This window comes from Zonotrichia leucophrys, chromosome 10, assembly GCF_028769735.1.
Source record: "Zonotrichia leucophrys gambelii isolate GWCS_2022_RI chromosome 10, RI_Zleu_2.0, whole genome shotgun sequence".
Taxonomy (NCBI): domain Eukaryota; kingdom Metazoa; phylum Chordata; class Aves; order Passeriformes; family Passerellidae; genus Zonotrichia; species Zonotrichia leucophrys.
Genome location: NC_088180.1, coordinates 14,422,952 through 14,445,914, shown reverse-complemented (window position 1 = coordinate 14,445,914; position 22,963 = coordinate 14,422,952). Strand labels below are relative to the sequence as shown.

The window sequence follows — 22,963 nt, the reverse complement described above, 5'->3', positions numbered from 1 at the left end:
AGCAGCTCAATTCCTATCCCAGGTGTCTTTCTGATATTTTAATTAAATAGATTATAACAAGCAACAAGTAAATTTTTGGCAATTTAAGAAATAATCCTTCCTTTCCTGATTGCTTATCTTTTAGTTTTGGATCTAGTAAAGTCATAATCCTACTATTTCTTCACTCATCCATAGAGACCCTCCAGCCACACAAAGATAAGGCTTCATGATGCTAAAGTAAAACCAGAAAAATCCTTCTCTGGAAATCACAACAGAAACAACTAAACAAAACCCCCAGTAACAAACCACAGGGTTCAGTCCTTTTAGAAAGCAACAAACGGCAGAGGAGAGCTCACAGATTTCCTGCTGTCAGCACACCTTTTGGTCAGCACACCTTCCTCCTGATATCCATCTTGCCACAGGACAGTCTGAGGTCTGGCTCACACTGGGGATTTGGAAGCCTGGCTGCAGATGTTAACAGATGTTTCCCCACTTTCCCCTGAGAGCGGGTGCCACTTGCACATCCATAATCCTCTATGAGCTGATCCCTGTAACAAGATGCCACAAGGATTTAATCTCACAGCTTCCAGGGGAGCTGCTTCACACAGAGAATTATTCCAGGCAACTCAAGATCACTGTCATTCCAGGGAGAAGGCTGGTGCTGGGCTGACAGTTACAGGCAGGGCTCAGTTAAGCCAGGATTTAAAGGGGGATATATTGGAGGATAAAGGGGGATATATTGTGCCTCACCCCTGCTCCCTGCTCTGCTGCGTGTTGGCATTCTTGGGACCTGCAAACAGATGCTTGGCCAGGTGTGTGACTCCCAACCACTCCCTCTTCTGTAGCCCTTTGGGGTGGTTCACAATTTACAGAAGAGCACCCAGGAGCTCCAAATCACAGGAACAGTGTGGGAGAGGGAGAGTGATCCCCTCTCCAGAGGCACTGCCAGGGTGAGGGGCTCTGTGACCGTGTTCACAGGGGTCTTAGGATGAAGGAAGAGATGAGGATCTGACTCCATGTTTCAGAAGGCTTGGTTTATTATTTTATGATATATATTAAAACTATACTAAAAAAAATAGAAGAAAGGATTTCATCAGAAGGCTGGCTAAGAATAGAAAAAGAATGATAACAAAGGCTTGTGACTGACTGAGACTGTCCAGACAGCTAGACTGTGATTGGCCATTAATTAGAAACAACCACATGAGACCAATCACAGATCCACCTGTTGCATCCCACAGCATCAGATAATCATTGTTTACATTTTGTTCCTGAGGCCTCTCAGCTTCTCAGGAGAAAAAATCCTAAGGAAAGGATTTTTCAGAAAATATCATGGCTACAGTGCTCCACGTGGGATGGACACGAGTGACAGGGCACCTCTGTGCCCTCCAGCCCTTCTGGAGACCGGCTGCACTGTCCAGAGGGATGTGTGCTGGTGAGGGCTCCACAGACAGCCCAGGCTGCTCTCACTGCAGCAATGACCAACACGTGTTAGAGCAGCATCCTGCAAGGGCTCAGCTGGATTCCCTGCTTCTTCTGCCAGTGCAGACCTCTGAGACGTGGGTAAGTAGGTTCTGATGGATGAGAAGCACTATCACAGCACAGATATTTCCCCTTTGAGTTGGTCTGACTGATTTTCCTGCAATGACAAAATAAGTGCCGTGTCTGACGATGGTTCAGCTGCACTGGGAGATAGTGTAGAGGTTAAATCCAATTCTGTTTATTCCATATCCCAGTCACTTGCAATTCTGGATGGAGTCCTGCTACTTGGCAATCACTTCAACATCATCAATGAACCTCTAAAACCATATCTGAGGCTGCAACATTAGCCACTACCACCCTGACAAGTTTATTCCATGCAGCTGAAATGAAGAAAACCAGTCTAAGGACATCATTTGCAAGTTATCTTAAAAAAAAAAAAAAAAAAAAAAAGAAGGCTTGAATTATTTGTCAATTTCCTTCAGGTTGCACTTCAGCAGGCCAGCCAGGACAGACTGCATGAATAGGCAGTGAAGCAGTGGGAGGCAAAGTCCTAATCGGCTTTTGTGTTCTTTGATTATTGTTATCCAAACTAAACAAAGATTTGTGGTTTACTGCTGTCCTTCCTTTCCCTGTTTTCTTTAGATTAACTGCTGCACTGCAACATTCTGTGTATTAGCAATATTGTAGAACCTGCTCAAGAGATAATCTCTGCACCCCAGCTTAATGACTGCACCAACCTCATTTAAAAGGAATCTGCTGCTTATCACAGACTTAAATTACAAGCCTTTTGCAGCAGTAACACTGGTATTTAATGTCTGCAAAAAGCCATAAATGTTTTAGAGGGTTATAGAAATAACAGTCTAATGTAATGTGCTAACTAGGAATGTGCAAAGACTTGTCCAAGTATATCTGAAGCTCCTGCTTGCTCTACACCACTGCTCTTCACTTAGCAATAGGACATTTGCAGCCCTTGGACCACACTTGATAGATGAGGCATTGCAGTTTTACTGCACTGCTGGTTGAGGTTATCTAGAAATAGTCACTGGAGGAATGATTAAATCTTGCAATTACCCTGTGCTCTCTTGTCTGACATCCAAGCTCAAACACTCTCTGATGGAGAGGTGATTGCTCCTTGAATTTATATCTCTGCTGGTAGCCTGGCTTTTTGGCTTTGAGATGCCAGAGGTGGGCTCATGGAGCACAAATATCTTACCAGCTCCATTTTATTTCCTTCCTTACTGGACCCTGGTATTTTCCAGGAGGTGTATTACTTCTGCAGCAAATCCTTGGGAATGTAGTTTGCCTCATTTTGCACACATTTCATTTCTCTCACAGCAACACTTATTTATTCCTGCAAATCCAGCTTGCCCAAATCTGACGACTGAGCCAGCTTCCACTCCTTTGCTTATTTCTTCTCTGCACAATTTCTTGCAAATTTCCCCCTATTCCGAGAGCTAAAAATACATCTGGGTGCTGCCTGGAGGCCATCTGAGAGCACAAAGGAAGGGACAGCCCGAGCTTCATATGCATTGCTAAGCAGTGCATGAAGAGCCTTCCCCACAAACAGGGCTGCTCCTGTATCAGGCATCCATAAATACAGAAATCTGCCATTCCCAGAAGCAATTGCATACAGAAATGCTCACTCCTTCTATTTAGCCAGCACAGGCTCTTCTACAGAAAGTGCAATTGCTACTGTGAGCTCCAACTTGTAATGACACCGAGCAGGTGTAAACGGGAAGAAAACTCAGCAGGGAGAAAAGCTGCACCAACTCCCAGCCCTGCAACCCGCAGAGCCTTCTCCTCCAGGAGAGTGTTTGTGTCAGGAATGAAACACAAGCTTCATCAGAGGGGAAACCAAATACTTTCTGCATTTTTTACTGTCTGAACTTCCTCTGGATTTCTCAAAGTCGTGTTCTTCTACCAAAGCTCTCGGGAGTTCTGGCTTTCACAGCCACCACTGCTAAGGGGGAGATGAAACCAAAATCCTTCCTTGTTATCCAAGTGGGACTCTTTGTCCTACATACATGGAAAACATGACTTACTAGGTAAAATCTAAACCCCACAAATTAGTTCAGATCCCCAAAAGATGACTGTTCAGATAAAATGTTTATTAGAGAAGGGCTGGTAAGCTCCCCTTGCTCTCATTTATTACTGCTGTGTTCAGAACAAACCACATGATGTCATTGAAGAACAGAGTTGCGAAATCCCACATTCCAGACTGGGACCCAGGAATGATTCCCAAATTAGGCAAATTACATGGGAAATATCAGTAAAGATCTGAGGAGAAAAAAAAATAAAAATAAACCTACAAAAAGGCCAAACCAAAACAAGAAATCCTGAAGCCACTTGAAACAAATTATGCTCTCCAAAATCGTGCTGTTAATGGCTCTTCACCTCCAATATATTCACTCAAACTGCAGGAGGTGGTTCTTGTTTTGGAAGTCCTTTACACATCTTCCCTCATCCTCATCTTCCCCCTCCTGCTCTGCCAGGATGAATGCCAGAGGGATCTGCCAGAGGCCAGCAGCAGCTGGCAAACATCTCAGAACAGGCAGGGCCAGCAACAGGGTCAGTGTTTACAAATGATAACTCATGTGAGCAGCGCTCACACCAGCATTTGGGAAATAGCCCGCACCACCAATCTGACCTCCTGTCCAGATGGAATTTTTACTGATTTTTTTTTTTTTTTTTCTGAACAGAAATAAACCAAAGCCCCGTGTTGGAAACTGGGAAACTGCACAAAAGTCAGCAATGAAATAAACTCGGAACAATGCCCAGTTCAGACGGTGTAGGGGGCCTTCTGCACAGTGTCCATGTCAAAATTTCCTCATGCAAAGAATTTCCTGCAAAACACACAGGATGCTTTTATTACCGAGTGGGTGGCATTTGATACAGCATCCCAATTGGCCAGAGAGGCCAATGAACCAGGCATTATTCCACTGCCACCTCTCTGGAGGGACACTGACTGCAGAAATACACCTCTGTCATCTCCTGCACGGCTTAGTCACACATATAATATCGATCATACCCTGCCCTGCCAGCCGTGAAGTGCAGAGCTTAATAGGACAGAAATCAGCTCTTTCATCTTCCCCCTTTGTTTCACATAATTTCAGTGCCAACGTGCTCTTCTCTCCACATACAATTATTTAGCAGCAATGAAGCTCTTGCTAATATTGAACATTGAAAGCAAAAGTTAGTTTCGGCTGTATTATGGCACAGGCACTTTGCTCCCTCATTTTCTCCTCACCTCGAACACTGTCTGCAGTTTTAGGTGGTACAACAAAAGAAGAATATAAAACCACTAGAGAGTGTTCAAAGGAGGGTTATGAAGATGGTGGAGGATCTAGAGAAGGGTGGTTGGTCACTGGAACAGGGCAGTGGTCACATCACCAAGCCTGACAGAGTACCAGCAGGATTTGGACAATGCTCTGAGGCACCAGGTGGGATTTTGGGGGCTGTCCTCTGCAGGGCCAGGAGCTGGGTGATCCTTGTGATTCCCTTCCAGCCCAGGATGTTCCATGATTCCTATAATTATGCTCCCTGCCTGGCTTGGCTGATGGCACCACTCACATGCTCAGTGCCCCAGGACTGGAGAAACATGGCTGAGATTTTCTCACATCTTACATTTTTAAAGATGTGAAAGACCTTACCCTGGAAGCAGAGCCCTGGTGATCAGCGAAAAGGCAAAAAGACATAAATCTTATGTAGGAATTGTTGATGTAGCAGCTGGGCCATGCTGACCCAGCAGCTCGGGAGGTCTGTGCCCTGTTTGATGGCAGCATGAACCCTGCGATTGTTTTGCAGCTGGGCCGATGTTGTGTGTTGCAATTAAAAGTGGCCGTAGAATCACAGAAACAGAGAGTTTTGTGGAGGGGACCCACTATGACCATCGAAGTCCAACTCCTGGCTCTGCACAGGACAGGCAAACTGTCCCACCCTGTGCCTGAGACTGTTGTCCAAATGCTGCTTCAGCTCTCCCAGGCTCGGTGATGTGATCCCTTCTCTGGGCAGCCTGTTCCAGTGCTCACCACCCTCTGGGTTAAGAACCGTTTCCCAATACCCATCCTAAGCCTCCCCGGACCCCCAGGTTCTCTTGGTCCTGGTCTCTGGTCACACAGCGCAGAGATCGGAGCTGCCCCTCCGGAGAAGCTGCAGCCCGGAATGAGCTCTGTCCTCACTCTCCTCCAGGCTGAACAACCAAATGCCCTCGTATGGCCCCTCCAGACCCTTCCCCACCATCGCATTCCCCTTGCATCCTCTCTGATAAGAGCTGTTCGTGCTGAGCGAGGGAGCAGCGCCGGCCCCGGCAGCAGCGGGGCCCGAGGCGGCGGCGAGGCCGCGGAAGCTCCGGGAGCGGAGCCTGCGGAGGCCCCGGCCCGGCCCCGGCTGTGCCCGGCCGCGGGGCCCCGGCGGCGGCTGCGGCGGGAGGCGGCGCCTCTCGGGGGGCGGGGGCCGAGCCGGGCCGGCCGGCGCTGCCTTCCGGGGCTCGGTGCAGCGCGGCCGGAGCCGGGGCAGCCGGAGCGGGCAGGATGCGCTCCGCCGCCGCCCCGCTGCCGCTGCTCGCGGCCTCGCTGCTGCTGCCGCTGCTCCTGCCCGCCGCGCCCGCCGCCCGCGGCAGCCTGGAGCCGCCGGCGGGCAACGGCAGCCGCCCGCCCGCCGCGCCGGGCCCCGGCAACCACAGCGGGGCCCGCCTGAGCCCCGTGCCCGCGATGCTCCGCGACCTCTCCGCGCTCAAAGCCGCCGTCATCGGGGCCTGCGTGCTCACAGCCGCGCTCATCGGCTGCCTCCTGCTCCGCGTCTTCAGGTGGGCACCGCCCGCGGCAGCCGCGACCCGCCATCGGGGGCACCCGCCGAGGGGCCGCAGGGGGGAAACCCCTCCTGTTTGATTGCTTTATTATTTATAAATATAATACGTATCTTACAGATAGTCATGTATTATATAACCTGCTAGTGATGCCCGGTGTGTGTGGCTGGTCCCTGGGGAGCCGTGCGGAGCTGCCGGCCTGGCACGGCCTCGCCTCGCTCCGCTCCCGCAGGAAACCGGGGCCGGAGCTGGGCTCCCGATGGGATTCTTCAGCGGGGCTGCACCCGCTGTGTGGGGCTGGGCTGCGCACGGAGCGGAGCGCGGGAGACTCCGCTGGAACATCGGGGAATACGCGGGGCTGTTGGCGGGGATGGTGGTGGGACACTGGTGCCCAGGGAGCCATGGGGAGCCTGGCCATGGAAACACACAAAGCCCAGCCGGAGATGGGGCCCAGATGGCCAAGTGTCACAGCTCGGTGTCACAGCTCGGTGTCCGGCTGCTGGGCAGGGCCAGCCGGAAAGAGACAGAGGGAACAGCTGGCGCTCGGCGCCGAAGCCATGGCTCAGGTGACAGAAGCAGTTAAACAAGTGGAGCTGGCACATTCTTCCTTGTTCTGTCTTCAGGCAGCTCCTTTGTGCATGGCTGAATGCTCTGCATCCCCTGCTTTGAGCTAATTCCGTGTAGGAAGGGCAGTGTTGACGATGGTAGTATTCCAAAGCGTGGTCTATAAACCGAAATGATCAGGGCTGGTACTTTCTGAAGAAATTGACATTTAACTGTATTCTGCTTAAGTGTGTGCAGCAGCTGGCACAGGCAGTGCAAATAAATGTGCTCATAAAGTGATGTGGTTTGGGAGAGCCCAATAAAATGCTAAAGAGGTGTTTTTTGTTTTTTTTTTCAAAATGTCTGCTTTGCAGCTGTACAGAGTTGTCACATACAAACACCAGAATTGGTAGAGATTATATGAGCTAGAATTAGGAAGTCTATAACTAAGGCTTTTCATCCTGCACTAAGTTTCTACTCTTAGTTCCGTGTGATCTTGAAGAGTTTATTTTCTTTGCCCCAGTTTCTTCTGAGTATAAAGCAATATCTTGTGTCAGGGAGACCTGGCTGAATATTGGTAGCCAAAGAAGGCAAGCTGATAACCTTTAAAGGCCTTCCCTATACCATTATCAGCAAAAACAAGTCCAAGTTAAAGTCACCTTGGGAAGGATGGATTTATTCTCCCATGCCAGAGTCGTCATTATACAGCTGATCAGAGTTAATGCAGCATTAAAGATATGTTAAACACCCTCTGAGATGTCATGTGTATCTTTGGTAGAACCTGCTGGGGAAGTGGAAAATGAAGCTATTGGCTTCTGAGAATGTTTCTTTATCTGACAGAGCACTTGTTTGTAAACAGTTATCCCAGTTGCAAACGAGGCAAGAATACCAACAGGTATGTTTGTACAGCGTCACACTTGTAGCTGACAACACAGATCAGTGGAGATTCTGTTGCAGAAGAGATAAGGGATTTACCCTCAATAAATGTAAAGCTTTTCTCCATCAGAATACAAGCTTTGTTCACACTTAGTCAAAAACATTCTGATTTTTTTTCTGAAGAGTCATGGATTCTTATTAAAGAGATTTTGCTGAAATCCAGTCTTTCATTAAACTTTCACTGTGAAATTATTCTGTATTGCTGGAAGTAAATTGTCCTTTTATATGAGTTGTAGAGATGAAGTAAACCAGTGATTGGCCAGATACTCGTCACAGGCATCAGATTAATATTTTATGCATTTTATTTTTTATTTACATCTCATTTTTATATATTTTTTTGTTGATATTATTTCCCTTTTTTGTTTGAGTAGGAATAGATATATTTCTCCCGCTTTCAGCTCAGTTGTTAAGGCAGCACTCAGAGATTCCTTTTCATTCCTTTTGGAAATGTTATGCTCTGAGTTCATCTGATGGTTGTGTGGTTCAGAATGTGGTGACACCCGAAGTGGTCTGAATTTCCTTTCTCTCTGTGGCTGCTGGGGTCTGTGAAGGCCAGCCAAGACTTTGCTATTTGTCTGCATGTGGCAAGCTCTAATTTGCTATAGTATTTATTTATTTATTCTTTTTTGCAAGCTCAGTCCTGGGTTTGCTTTCTTTCCTACACCCGTGGGCTCTGCATGCTCCCAACCCAAAACCATTTCCACAACAAACCAAATTCCATGTTATTCTCAAGCAAATAGTTGGGTAGTTTGCATTACCAAGAAACACAGTGTCTTGCAACAGATGGTGTGTGGCTAAATGCACTCTTTGATCTGAGTTTTGGATTTTGCTTTTTTACCTCCGTGTTCTGCCCTGTTTCTCTCCCCTGGTGCAGCTCAGTTCATTCAATTTCAATGCAGTTTTTGGGATCAGCTCACAAGAAACACAATTTTTCAGATGTGGCCAACTGTGCTGGTGGACCGTGTGCCTTCTAGGGAAATCTAATAAGTTACTTTTGCTCCAGTGGGCCAGATGAGAGCAACCCAAAGCTTTACTTGCAGAAAACTCTGCTCTGTAAGTGTTTGCATCATGTCTTGACCTGCCCTTGAACAGACAGAATCCAGGCTGAAAATGCTGCTGTATATCTAGATTTTTAGAGAAAAACTACCTGCTTCTTTTGCATTTCATTGTGTTGGTTTTTTCTTCTTGTTCAATTTTGATTTCTTCATCAAATACCACTTTAAGCTTAGTTTTCCAGTAATAGCAAAACTGGTATAAATGAGATTGAGGAGAGAGGTTCAAGCATATGATCATAAGATACAAGACCCTTTGTTCTGTGAGCTGGGCAGTTGCTCCAGGCCATCCAAGGCTTAACCCCAGAGAGTTTTACTGATTTAAAATTAATTGCATTATAACCAGTTACAGTACTCCAGCAAAGACAAGGCTTTATGTTCCTGCCTGCAACAGGGAAGAAAAACTCAAATTAAATTATATTAAATGGAGAGGAAAAAATCCCAAAATCAACCAAATATCCAACCTTAAAAAATATATATATATATATATATGTATATATATATATATATGTGACCTATGTTGAACGCCATGGGCAGGCGGCAGGATTGATCATGGAATCACAGAATCACAGTTGGGTTGGGAGGGACCTCAAAGATCACCTCACAGTAAAAGAATTTCTTCCTAATATCTAATTTAAACCTGCTGTCTTTTAGTTGGAAACCATTCCTCCTTGTCCTGTCAGTCCAGAAACGTGCCATCTCCAGAAAACACATGAGGGCTTGGCTTAGTGCTTCAGCTTTGTTGTGTACAGCACCATCCAGAGAGCAGAGATAGCCAGAGAGATCAACAGGAATGGAATATTGCTGATCTCATTCATCAGCTGGTAGGAAGCCTGGAGTTTCCTGAGGTTTTTAGTTCCTTTTTTTTTTTAACTTCTAAGGGAGTCCATTAACAGGAAATAAATTGGTCCTGATTCCATTCTGCATAGAACATTGCTGCAGTTCTAGGAGGGACTGGCTTAGTAAGACTTTCAGTAAGCACTCTACTTAGAAGGGATAAGCTTTTTTTTGAGTTATTTGGGGTTTTTTTGTTGTTTTTTTCTTTCTTTCTTGCTAGGGGATAGTGGTCTCCCTCTACATCTCTTAGCAGGAGGTAAAAAATGCGGAGACCTCTCTCTCTCTGGGTCAGGAAAAGAATAATCTTTGAATGTCAGGGTTGTGGACTAAAATAGATTAGAGGCGTAAATAATACAATGAACCAGTGAGTTGATTCGAGCACTTAGCCCACCACATGATGCCTCAGAAAGGAGGATGAAGTGCTGCATATGACTGGTGCTTGATCAAAATAGCCTCTGGTCAAAGTACAGCCACAAAGGCAGCGTTCTGCTCTCTGTGTGTCATTCCCTGCTGTCTGGAGAGGGATGAGGGTGGAGCAGGCAGACCCTGGTGTGCTGTGTGGTGCCTCAGCCCTGGGTCTGCAGTGAAAGGTTCATATCCATGCCCCCAGTTAGCCTGGGTTTTCATTCCTCCTCATAATTCTGGGCAAGACCTGTAGCACTCCCTCCTAATTACTGGGGGTGGCTGAATCAGCAGAAGCAACAGGATTTTTTAAGTGGAAGATGGTTTTCTGTGCTAAACTGCTCAGAACCACTTCTACCCTAGGGAGTGCATTGTCATTGTGCAAGGGCCACACTCTGCCCAAAGCTTCCAGCTTGCTTCTTTTTTGCTTAAAAAAAACCCCACAAAATGAATGTGGCTGGAAAGGAGATGCTCTGTTTGCCCATGAGGTCTGATGTGTCCTGATCCTGTCCAGGAGGTGTCCAGAGTTCATGAAACATTTGTGTTCTGTAGTTCCTGCCCTGTGCTGCTCTGCTGACTCTGCTGCCTGGTCCCACCTGCTGAATAAAGTGCTTTTCCTTTTTGTGCTGTCATTGCTGATGGTTACAGGGATCCCACTGAGGTTCAGGGGTTTTAATGGGAAACAGTTTCCTGACAGGCATGTAGGGAAACTCCCAAGGCTTTCCTGCAAAGCTAGCTCGGGTAATTCTGGTATTTATGAAGCCTGGGGGAGCTGTGCAAATGAGCAAATGAGAAAACGGACTGCTGGAAAGCAGATTAATGGCAAATTAGCTAGATAATCTGGGCTGGAATGGATTGAGAAAGGGGTGGGAGGGAAAGAAAGACCTTTCTGCCTTATCAATGGCAAACAACTGGTTGTAGCAGCTTAGCCAAAATCCAGCAGCCAAATGAGCTTCCTCCCTATCCTAGATGAGCACCATCATTAAGTGAGGTTGTGAGGATTAATAGGTCACTGTACAGTGAGTTCTTCTCCAGGTCCTCTTGAAAATGTAGCCCAAATAGACTAATTAATGGCTGGAGGCACAAGGATTCTAGTTTCCTATTTCTAAAAATATCTGTTCTGCAGTAATTTCTTCACCCACTACATTATTAACAGTTTTAAGATGAACTCTGTGGAACAAGTTACATTTTCTAATGGGAGGGAATGTGGGAGGAGGGGTCTCAGTAAAGTGGGCCTGACACTTGGGTAGGATCTTAAATGGAACCCATGGAAACCCCCTGTAGCCTGTGAGTGCAGTGTGGTAAGGCTGTGCTTGGTTAGTTCTGACTGCTTAGTCTTGGTCTGTGTTTAGGCTTCCCAGCATGAGTAAATATTTCATGTAAAAACAATGTTTTACTTGCGAGAAGAGTCCTCCCTGCGTCACTTTGCTGCTAGTTTTTAGCAGGGAAGCAGAGTAACAGAGAAGTGGTTTCAAAAGGATTTTGAAGTGTTTGGGTTAAGAGTCCTCCTGTACTGGATATAAAATCACTTGTTTCAACAACAGCAGTAAAAGAACAAACCACGCCGTGCTCTGCGTGCTCTGCGTGACACAGCAGCCCAGATAGCTCTAAAGATAAGACCAGGAGGTGACTTTCTCCTCACTCCTGATGCAACCCCAGCCTTTAGAACGGGGAGGAAATGCAAACTGCTTCATCCCAAGGGCTGGGACCTGTTTGTTCAGCCTTGGACTACTGCCCAAAAGCCGAGCTTGGCAGAGGTACTGAGATTTCCACATCAGAGCTGGTCACTGATTTAAATTTCCTTAACTTTAAGCTTGGAAGGGACCACTGTGGTGGAGATGCACGCTCAGGGCTGGAGTCCCAGTGTCTCTGCAGTGCTGTGGAACTATTTTAAAGTCTTCTTGAGGCAAAAGCTGTGCTTTTGAATCTGGCACACCTCACATGATGTGCCGGGGCATGGCTTCTTGATGGTGAAAGTGTACTTGGGGTGTGCTCAGAGCTGTGATTACCAAAACTCTGCTGGGCTGCTTGCTTGTGCCTGCACCAGCTCCCTTGTCATGCTTGGCAGGTAGCAGTTTTGTTTGCTGAGAGGTGTAGGGGAAAGTTCTGCATTTTGTTAACCAAAACCATCCACTTTTCTCCCTGAAGGCTGGCCGAGTACACATCAACACGTTCTTGAATGCATAATCGCAAAAATGCATTCATGCATGAGCAGTGTGACCTTCCTAGTATACATGAAAACAGTAGGTGAAGTAAAAAAAAAAAGGACCCTCACAATTCAAGCTCGAGGCGGAGAATACGTTGAAAAGCCACACACAAAGTGTTTATTAATTGAAAGTAAGTGTTGGAAAATAGATCTGTCAAAACTGTGGGATTTGCAGGTGTGTGAGTATCTCCATTTACAAAGGAAGGTAAGGCTGGCATCTGTGGGAGGAGAGGCAGTAGGCACAGTTAGCTTTGAACAATGGTTGATTATTTTTCATAGCACCTGCACAGATGGAGCCTGAAACTGCTTCAGGTGAGACTCAGGGCTGTTGCTGTGAGAGTCCTGAGCTTGGCCTGACTGCAAGGAAAGCAGGCAGTTTTGTACCCAGACAGCATCACCTCCTTACTCCTAATCCTGCCTAGAACATTCCCATGGCTCAGCAGGGCTTAACCTGTGCTTTCTCATCTGAGCATGTTCACTAAACCTGTGGCTGCTTGAGCTGATTAAGCCCATGTCTCACTTATTGAGGGTGGCAGCAGGAGCACGTGGTGGCTGCAGCGTTCGTGTGCCTGCCCTGGGTGCCAGAGCACCTCTGGTTTGTCAGCAGTGGAAAGGCTGACATTGACCTGGATTGCAGCTGACCAGGAGCTGCTCCACACACAGGCACCAAGAGGGGCATTGGAAAGGCAGCAGGAGGGGACAGGGGCTGGTTCTGCAGCGTTCCTGTTAGGGGATCTGAATCCAGCAGAGTCAGAGCAGCTTCAGCCTCTCCAAGGAATGCTGTATAATGCATTTTATACAGAGTGTTTCCCCCCTCTGTGTTTCAGGTCTGGCAAGAGGATTAAGAAGACCAGGAAGTACGACATAATCACCACCCCGGCCGAGAGGGTGGAAATGGCTCCTCTGAATGAAGAAGACGATGAGGATGAAGACTCAACAGTGTTTGATGTGAAATACAGGTATTGCTGCCATCCATCCAGTTAGGCTTGCTCACTGAGCTCTTGTTAGTGAAAACAGCTCTTTTATTTCTGTGCTGGGCTAACTTGGCAGGGATGAGGCAGTCACAGTCTCCCTCTTTGCCCAAGTATTATCCCTTTCCTTTACACTCCTAGGGCTATTCCCAGCAGGGCTCTGTCCTCCCTGCTCCTGCAATAACCTGTCACTGCCCAGGCTGTCTGCACTCCTCTTTCCCTGCAGAGCAGCACAACGGGGTACACGTGTCCCAAATAGCTGACAGGGTCTGACAGACTGAGCTTCCCCTCTCGGGCAGCTGCTGGCAGTCGTTGCTGTGTGCTCACACTGGATGGAGGGCTGTGGATCAAGGGTTGTGGATCCAGGGCTTCTTTCCCAGGCTGTGAGCCTGGCAGGGAAATCAGAATGAATCTCCGCAAGATTTGTACCGGAGTGCTCCTGTGTTGGTCTATGACACAGAGGACTGTGGGCCCTCAGTGATGCTGATAGCAGTTACCCCTTAGCAACAAACTTTCCTTAAATATGTTTCTCTTTTTGAGATGGAAGTGGTGTGACAACCCCAAAGTTCTGCTGCCTATTCTGGGCCTGAAGATTTATGACAACAACTCAGCACATAAAGATGCTGCTTGTTGATTTATGGCATCAGGGTATCTGCATCTTTTATTTTTGTTTGCATCAAGCCATCCACACTATTCAAGTTGTGTTCTCATCCAAATAAGGCCTGCTCTAAAATCTGTCCTACTTCGGCTGAAATAAGCTCTCCTAATTATAAAAATGCAGATCTTGACAACTTCTAACTGGTGATTTTACAGACTTTACTCACAGTGCCCATCTACTAACTTTGGAAAAGGGGGAACACCACATCTGCTCTGAGCACGTGTGCCAACATCTGAACCACACCCCACCATATGCTCCACTGGTTGTTTCCCAAATCATTGCATTAGTTCTCTATAAAAATCAGGAAATAGTTGAGAGCCATGAAACAATGAAGGGTGTGAGTCAAGCCTTAGTGTAAACAATTAGTTCATGATTTGGAAGACTCCTATCAGTCCTTACCTGACTTTTGCCATTCCCTGTAGCAGTCCTGGGTTTACTCTGATAATTTCAGCTTGTGCAGTTTGTGCTTTGGAATCAAGCTTTGTTAAACCCAGAGTGCAGAGATCTGAGTTTAAACAGCCCCCATGTCCCACCCTTTTCCTTTTAACTCCATACTTTCTCTGTGAACTTTTGGAAATGGGATCTGAGGGTTTTTCCCCAAAGAGTGAGAACAGAAGAATCTCAGTCATGGCAGTGCTTCAGGACAGGATGTTTAAAAGTGAAGTAGTGGATGAACAAAGAGAGCTTGCTGGAGATCATTTGTCTCTTGAGAGCTGTGTTATCTGACGTTGCTTCCCTGGAGCAGGAATTCTGCTGCTATCACTGAAGGTATCAGTTCATCTTGGGTCCCTGCTCTTGGCCAACCAGTCCTCTTTTCAGCTGTGGGAATTCCTCCTTTCTGCCATAGTGCAGCAGCTATTAAATTGCACGATTTTTGCAGTCCTTGCTGTTTCAGGAATTCTTTTGTTTAGCTCAAACAGAGCTACTCATTTTGGAGGGGAAGATCATCTTACAGACAGCCTCTTAGCAGTGCTGGTTTTGGGAAAGCTTCTTTGAGGATGCATTTGCTGTGGAAGGTGTCAAGCTCTCTGCTTCCTTTGTGCAGCTTGGAGAGTGTATCCCAAAGAGTTCACAAATCCTGTCACCAGTAAAGAGACTCCTTTGCAAATTGGAGTCGCTGAGTTTGACCATTGAACTATTCAGGACTTTTTTCATTGGTGCTTGTGTTCAGATAGGAAGAGAAGGATAGAGCTGCAGAAAAAGCAGCTCAGACTTGCTCACAGGGAGTCACAGGACAAACTTCTAACAGATCTTCTCTTGATGTACCTGCCTGAGTCCTCCCCTGCCCCCCAAGCTGGTATTCATGGTGTGGGAGGCTCTGAGCTGGCTTATTTGAGATCCCCTCCCATTGCTGAAAGATCCGTGCTGGCACTTGCATCTGTATTTGGGGGAGTAATTGAGATTCTGTGCTCTCTCCCCATGTAATGCAAACAGCTCTCTAATTAAAAGGCAGTTGGTGTGGAGCAGCAACAGGGGAGAAGCGACATTTACCTCTCCAATTGGTTCTCGTGCAGTTAATTTTCTTTCCTTTAATGCTCTGTCCTTGTGCAGATTTGTTTCCAGTCTTACACGAGGCATCAAAGAACAGCAGACAGTGTAAATTGGGCTGTTGGATGAAGGTCATTGCTGTTTTTTCCTTTTTTTTTTTTTCAGGAAGCTTTAAAGTTTTAGGCTCCCAGTAGTTCCCCCCCCGACTTCCCTTGGGCAGTGGAGCAACAAGAAATAACCACCTTTCTCCAGTAAGGCAGACTAATGAGAGCACTTCAAAATCTTCCCCAAGCAGGGTCCTTTTTGTGGATGCAAAAGCCACCCACTGCTGCCTCTGTCAAATGTGTGCTGGATCAGATCCCCTCTTTGCAACCTGATTGCAGTAGCAGGGAAGCAGCTCTGTCCATGGCCTCTAATCCTGCAGGCACCATTTCTATGTGAAAAGAGGTGGAAAGTATGAAACAAAGATTGGCACTGAGTAAAAGTGCCAGATCACTTGGACATTGATACCTCCTTAAAAAGCTTTGTGGAAACCACTGTTTTAATATGTATGTTTCTCTATATATTTGCTCTGCTGTTGAGAGAGGCATTTGGATAAATAGCTCCGGAATTGTTCTGAAATTGCTATAAAGCTACACAAGGAAAGCAAACAGAGCAATGGAAAGAGTGTTTGCTTCTTGATCACTGATTCAGTCTGTGCTGAAGGCCAAAAAGTACTCTTGTCCAGTTGATTCCTGGACCATATGAACTATATTGGTCATCATTTCCCAGATGTCAGATAGTTTTTCAAGTTTTATGATGGGATTTGCCGCACATCTTCAAAAATGAGTTAGTGGAAAGCTAGATCCCACTCTCCATATGTGCTTTTTCTCATCCTACAAGTAGATTCTGATTTGAAGATTTCCCTCTCCTCTTTGCTCCTTTAGCTCTTTCTTTCAGGAGGGCAGGGGGAATTTGCACGGGTTCTGTGATCTCTGTGATGGAGCTCAGCCATGGATTCATCAGGCATTTGGCACTCAGGGATATTTGAGTAGAGAGCAGTGAAGTAAAGTAGGTTACAGGCAAACATCCCCAACAAACTGGTGTCCATCCCCCACCACAGAGCACTCTGCTTATTTTCTGTAATAAGAGAAAAGAGATTAAAACAGCTGCAAAAAGAACCAGTTTCTGAAAAGGTAAATAAAATTGTTAGCTTGTTAAGCTTATTAACTCTAGCGAGGCTCATTGGGGGATTTCTTGTCAGCTTCAATAGGAAACTGAAAACAGGTTCTGAATAAATTCTGTGGCGCCTTGCACATGAAAGGCTTTGAAAGCACTTCAGTAATCTGGGATATCAGCAGTGGCTCCTCTCCCTGCTGACTTGCAGCTGTTGGAGGCTGCGAGTTCTGCTCCTGCTTCGCTTGCTGGGCCCAGCTGGGGGAATTTCACAACTGTCCAGGGCCATGTGTGCCATGTGTGAGCCCAGAGCTGGGGAAGGAACCTGGAATTTAAATGCCAGTCCTGGTGTCAGGCTCCTAAATAAATACTGGTAGAAAGTTTTTCTTGGGGCAGACTGAAGCCTCTGTCCTTCCTGTCGGCTGAGTAAAATTCCTCAGTTTATTTTCCCTGTGGATTGTCATTTTTCCTCTAACAGCAGCAGCAGCACTGGCCGAACGTAGAAGTGGTTTAGGAATGCATCTTCCAAAGTGCTCTTGAAAGGAGAAGGATTTATGTGTAAGGAGAAGTGGCAGGCTGAGGGAAGTGGACAGGAATATTTATTTGACCATTGTGGGTCTAAAGGGCTTTTGAGAGCTTGCAGGATGTTTTAGAAAGATACACCACATGTAAGGGCTGCATCCTGGATTCATCCCTTTTCCAGGCACTGATAGCATTGAACTGTAGAGAAACATCTTCAGCACAGTTGCAGGGCTCAGCCTTTGATGTACCCAAGCCTTGGGAGTCTCTGTAAAATATGGGTTACACTCCTGGTGCCTTCTCTAGGACTGCATCCTTTCCAGATCCTGGCTGCGTGTGCAGCTCTGAATGGAGCATGGAATTGTTCTGTTTGTTACTGAGAGGTGTTCACTCTCAAGGGAGCAGCTCTAATGGACTTTTTTCCAGTGAAAGCTGCAGGCAATTCTGGATGATGCCAGGTGAATTGTACTGGGGTTTATAGCAGCTTATTTTTTTTCTCCCAGCAGGCAGCAGTGACAAGTTGTGTGTAAATGGAGGGGTATCATTTATCCTCATCTGAAGGGGGTGCAAATCACCAACACAGGCAGCAGCTCACTATAAATACAACAAATTGCCAAAGCTTTGGTGCTGCTGTTAAGGATTTCCCATAGGTCTACAGCAGGGGAGAAAAAGAGATAGTCAAAAAGCAATTTTGGCTGGGTTTTGAAGGCCAGTTCTTTCCTGATGCTATTTGACAGTTGTTGTAGAGCACACCATGTTCTGCTGCTCTTGCAGTCCTATGGGAGGGCTCTTGCCTTATTCCTGCAGTGTAACAGGTTCCTGTTAAGATTTTTTTTGAACCCTGAAGCAGTTAGGGCGTCAGGAGGAGCATCCATAGCAAGGAGGATGGTCCATGTGTGTTGATGGGTAAGGGGTGCACTGGTGTGCCAAAGCTGTGAGGTGCAGAATGTGGTTTCATGTGCCTCCCTGTGCACATTCCCTTCTCTGCTCTGCATTGTGAGTGACCACAGGATCTTCCAGCACCTGGCCTTTCCCTCATCTAAGTCTGCTTTTGTCTTCCCTTGGTATCTCTTCTCTGCCATGGCACTAACATCCCATCACTGCCACCAGATACACAAACTGCTGGAATCAGTGGCAATCCCAGGGAATGATGCTGCCTTTTCCTTTGTGCCCGTTGGGATTTTATTTCTCCACTTCACACGTGGGTTCTCATCTCTGCCTGTGAGTAATTTTAATTGCAAATCTCCAGCTGTATTAATTCTTCTGCTTTCCAGGTAAAGCAGCTCCGTGGAGCGTCAGTGCCCTGCCAGACGTCACTCTGCTGTCGAGGGACCTGCTGAACCCATAACTGTGAAAGGGGAGGCTTTCATCTCTGCACCTCCTCGAGGTGCTGTTTGTACAGCAGGCTGTGGATCTTCTGACTCAAACAGCACCATCTGGTTCCCTGGTGTCCCAGCTCCTGCGTTGGAATGACCAGAGTTCCTCTTTGCAAACTGGGCTCTCTTGCTTTAGGAGGGCTGCATTACAAGGTGCAGCTCCTTACACTCCAAATAAATTCTGCAGAAGGAGGAAGACAAGGAAGATTAAAGCAAGCTGCCCCAAGGACTTATTTTCTAAAATCCTAATTCAACACTCCAGTCACTGTTAAACGGATCATGTGTTTAAAAAAAAATCAAGAATTATTTTTGGGCCTTACAGAGGTGACTTAGGACTTAAGATGGTAAAAATGTAAGCCATGCTGAAATGCCACACTGTGTTTGGTGTAGGGTTTGGGTGGGAAGGGGTGGGGAGGTTGACTCATGTAGGAAATTTTCTTGACTTGCTACTGATTTTTTTTTTAAACAACAATTGCACTAAGTTTTCACAATGACACTCATTGTCCCAAGGAGCTCTGATCAGATCAACTTCAGTAAGTGAGACCACAGGGAAATAGGAAGAATCAGGCATGCTCTAAACTACAACAATCTTGGATTAAAGAAGATATATTTTTGTAATTTTCTGCCCTTCCACTGGGAGTAAAACCAGTGTTTTGTACTGTCCTGTGCTGACTGTAACTTGTCTACAATTCATTACCTTTTTCTAAGCAAAGTTAAGTCCTCATGTGGAATGATTGGATTGCAGAGAGAACATGTCTTATTTTTCATGGAAGCTTCATGTAAATGATCTTATTTTCTGTCAAACTGGAAGTTTTCCTTTACTACCTGCTTGACAAAGCTCATTTAACTCAAGGACAATTTTTAGCTGTTGTTCCCTGCTGTGCTTTGTGCTGCAGAGGTCAGAGCTGTGGGATGACACTGTGGGAATTGGATTGCAGCATCTGGAAAGGTTGGGTTTGGGAGACCACAGGCATCCAGGCATTCCAGGCCAGCGGTAGAAAGGGCAAACCTAACTGGGTTACTTTCTTTATTTGTGGTTTTCCTTTAGAGTAACCACAGATGAAGTTCAGATTTTACTGTTTACTGCACTCCTTAACACCTTCTATTTTGGGTTTTTAAGCTGGCTGAAACCTTGCTTTTCTTGGGGAATGCATATTTTCCAATTGTTTTAGGATTGTCCCACTGTTTGCTTGACCCTCTCCCAGCCTTGCAGTTGCAATCCCTCAAGGAGACTGCAGTTTCTGGCAAAGCACCAGCCTTGCAGCAGGCTGCCACTTTTGGGGTTTTTATCTGTTTTTTAAAGCCCTATTGAGATTTGAGGCTTGTTGAGAAACCACACTGCTTTGTCATGATACCACAACCCGCGCCAGTTCTGTGTGGTTCCCCTTGGCCCTTCAGTCAGTAAAAGGAGGTGAAGGGGAATTTTTCTTCCTTTCCAGCAGCCTTGTGCATTCATCCCAGCAGCTGCCATAGCACAGCTTGCTTTCCCTTAGCTGTGACTCAGCAAAGGCTTTGCAGACAAGCCAACTCAGCCTGGATGGAAAAATCCCAAAGCAGACTGTTGTGTTAATATTAGTCATCAAGGCACTATAAAATGCTCTGTTATTTTCATTCATGGAATAGTTTGAGTCATTCTGTGCCTCTGTTACCAAGCAATATTTGACATGTCAGCTGTGAGGTGAGGATGGGCTGGGCAGGTTGTTCTGGCTGGCAGGAACCACAGGGAGCAGAGAGTGGAACGATGCTGCAGGTTCAGGTGAGGTCTGGAGCTCGTTCCTCACCTCAGTAAAACAGGTTTCAGGCTCTAGGCTGGATGCTCCAGAAGGAAATACTGAGTTTATTCAGGGCTGCAAGAGTGAAGGCTGGCAATTGAACTTTGTGGGCAGACCAAGCCCTTTTGGAGTCGGAGAAGTGGCAATGCTGAGAGGAGAGAGGGAGGTTAAAAGCTTCTGTTGGCATTTGTGGAAGGAGGGGAGGGGATGAGGTGGCTGCCCTGTCTGTGCAGGCACCATGGCAACGTGTTCATGCCCACTCTCCTGCCACGCTCATTAGGCTGAGCATCAGGCACTCTCAGAGTGGAGACAGGGAATGAAACCATCTCTTTGCACAAAAAAAAAGGCAAGACCAAGTTGTGTAGGAGAGAGATGAGGAGAAAATAAGCATGAAGGGCACTTCTGCCTTCTGAGCAAGCTGGTTCTTGAAATCAGTTTTTCCAGCAGCTTCAGGTCACTTGCTGAGTTAGGCTGGCAAACGCCTTCTGCTCCCCTTGCTTGTAGCTTAAAAAACAAAAAAAATCTCACTATTTTCACAACGTGGCCAAATCTCAATGGTGGACAGGGACCGAGTATTGAAGGTGGAGGTGCTCAACAGCAGCTGGGATTTCCTGGCTCCTTGAGGAAGTCCAAACTGTGTGCCATAAGCTAAAAAGTGCTTATAGGGAAGCAGCAGCTGCTTGGTGGAAATAAAAGGTCAACCTGACCAGTTGCTCACTGTCATTAAAGTAATCCAAATGCTTTGTCTGATACTCAGTTGCTGTTGCAAATGTGAGGCAATGTTTACCTCTACAAAACTTGCTGTATGTGATTTAAAGTGTCTGGTTAAATATTCTATAGCTATATTTAGTTAAGATTTTAAGAGCACTTGACGTGACTCATCTAATAGTATATATATGAATATTTTTTTAATTGTAGAAATCAGTTTAAAACATAGTTTTAATAATTTTAACTGTTTGGTTCAGGTAGTTCTAGGAGTTCATCAGAGAAGAAATAGCCATTAACCACTACATGAGTTTTTTACCTTAATGTTCTGTGTATCTTACACTGCAGATTTAATCTGATTGTGACTGTAACGTGTCTTAGTATCTGCTGCTATTTTGTGTTGCGTAGTCAAACTTGCTTTGTTCAAGAGCATTTTAAAAGGCATATTTTTTTGTTACAGAAAATGAAAACAGAAATGTTATTACAGCTGTCTTGTCTGTAGCTCACTTACTGCTTACAGAATCCTCCAACTCCTGGCTGAGGCAAACCGAGTTTGTGAGTCAGAGGCTTTTCCCTTTGTGCATGTGGAGGGAAAACCCTGCCCAGAATTGCAGCTGCTTTGCTCCAGCCACAGCCCTGTCACCAGAGATTACACTTGAGAAGCCAGAAGTCAGTGTGCCATGCTTACCTGCAGAACTAAGTACACAGATAGCTTTGTGTTTTCATTTCCCCCCCTTTTGTTCCCTGGAAGTTGCAGAGATGACTGCAAACACTTGTTTAGCACACTGACTCTGTGATCCCCTGGTGTTTATCTTAAGACCAAACTTACTTGTAACAGTCTACAGGCACTAATGAAGCTTGAAAATTTAGACACTAATTAAGTCAAACATTTTGTTCATAACTGTTCCCTCTAATTCCATGTACATGGTATAATCTCTGCAGGGTGGAGAGCTGTGGTTTTTGTTAAAGATTTTTTCCTTGTTAGATGAGTTTCTGCTGCTGCAGTTTGTGTGTGAGGAGGTATCAGGACCATGTGTTCAGTTTTGTGCAATTGCTTTGAAGTTTTTTTAAAAAGAATTTGTCATTGTGACCAAAGCTTCTTTTTAAGGAAAAAATTGGTTGTGTTTGAATGGACTTCACGTGTTTCAGTAGAAACTGCCATCATTAAACATGTTCTTGAAACCCTTGTGCTGTGTGTTATGTTTAAGGCCAGGAGAGGGAAAGGGCTGATGCCTTTTGGAATGAGGTGGATGTCAGAGCTCCTGTGTGCTCTGTTATTAAAGGGTTGTGAGTCCCTTTGTCCTGACAAGGGGGAAACCTGGTTTTAGCAGCATGGTGGAGGAATATGTTTAAATACACAAGGTCCCCATCAGCCATCAGGAAGCTGGGCTTGCTGCTGGGATCCAAAGGCAAAATCCTCTGCAACAGGGAAGGGATCTCGGTGCCTTTGGTGTTTGGTACCTCAGAGCCCACGGAGTGTAGCCACATTTGTTGTGCCAGACTCTGAGCACACTGGGCCAAGCCCTGTCCCCTCCCTGGGGTGGCCAGGTCACACCACAGCTCTTCAGCAGCTTCCTTCCCCTCCAGACCTGCTTGATGAAGTTGCCCATCTCTGAAGCAGTTTTGCCTTTGGCTTTCAGGGCATGCAGTGCTGGTGATGAGGATCAGGGCAGTCTGAGGCTGCTTGTTCCACACTTTTGGCAGCTCTCAGGGGACTGTTTTCCTCCTGGATATGGAGAGCGGACACTCCTGGGCTCTGGAGCAGCTACAGGACAGACTGGTCCAGCACCCTGTGCATGGATCAGCTCTGCCTCTCTCTTCTGCCATGATTTCTGTGCCTTGATGTCTTCATCTCCTCAGGAACAGTCTCAGAGTAATTCAATGCTGCAGACAAGAGGCAGCTGCTGTCCCGCCTCTGCTTTTTGAATTACGTCCTGCCAGCAAAGTGAAGCTCAATCTAATTCAGAATACCCAAAAAAGAGTCAGCCTTGAGCCAGCTGCTGAGCAGCTCAGCTGGTTTGTGTAGGAAGCTGTAAAACCCCTCAAGGTAAGCCCTAGCCTGACTCTGGCTAAGCAGGACA

The 22,963-nt window shown here is 46.3% G+C and overlaps 1 protein-coding gene across 1 annotated transcript; it reads left to right on the top strand.

Annotated features, from left to right (window-relative positions):
* The first annotated feature begins 5,951 nt into the window (after positions 1-5,951).
* Positions 5,952-22,062, top strand: FAM174B (family with sequence similarity 174 member B). The gene is made up of 3 exons (XM_064722325.1): positions 5,952-6,262; positions 13,066-13,197; positions 18,304-22,062. The coding sequence occupies exons 1-3, from the start codon at positions 5,988-5,990 to the stop codon at positions 18,305-18,307; spliced, it is 411 nt and encodes a 136-aa protein (XP_064578395.1). The 5' UTR covers positions 5,952-5,987; the 3' UTR covers positions 18,308-22,062.
* The last annotated feature ends 901 nt before the right edge of the window (positions 22,063-22,963 follow it).

What these genes read in the sequence shown, in the direction of transcription:
- FAM174B (XM_064722325.1), top strand. Translation starts at nt 5,988, where the DNA reads ATGCGCTCCGCCGCCGCCCCGCTGCCGCTGCTCGCGGCCTCGCTGCTG. An exon ending in CTCCTGCTCCGCGTCTTCAG is followed by an intron (nt 6,263 to 13,065) that starts GTGGGCACCGCC and finishes TCTGTGTTTCAG; the next exon opens with GTCTGGCAAGAGGATTAAGA.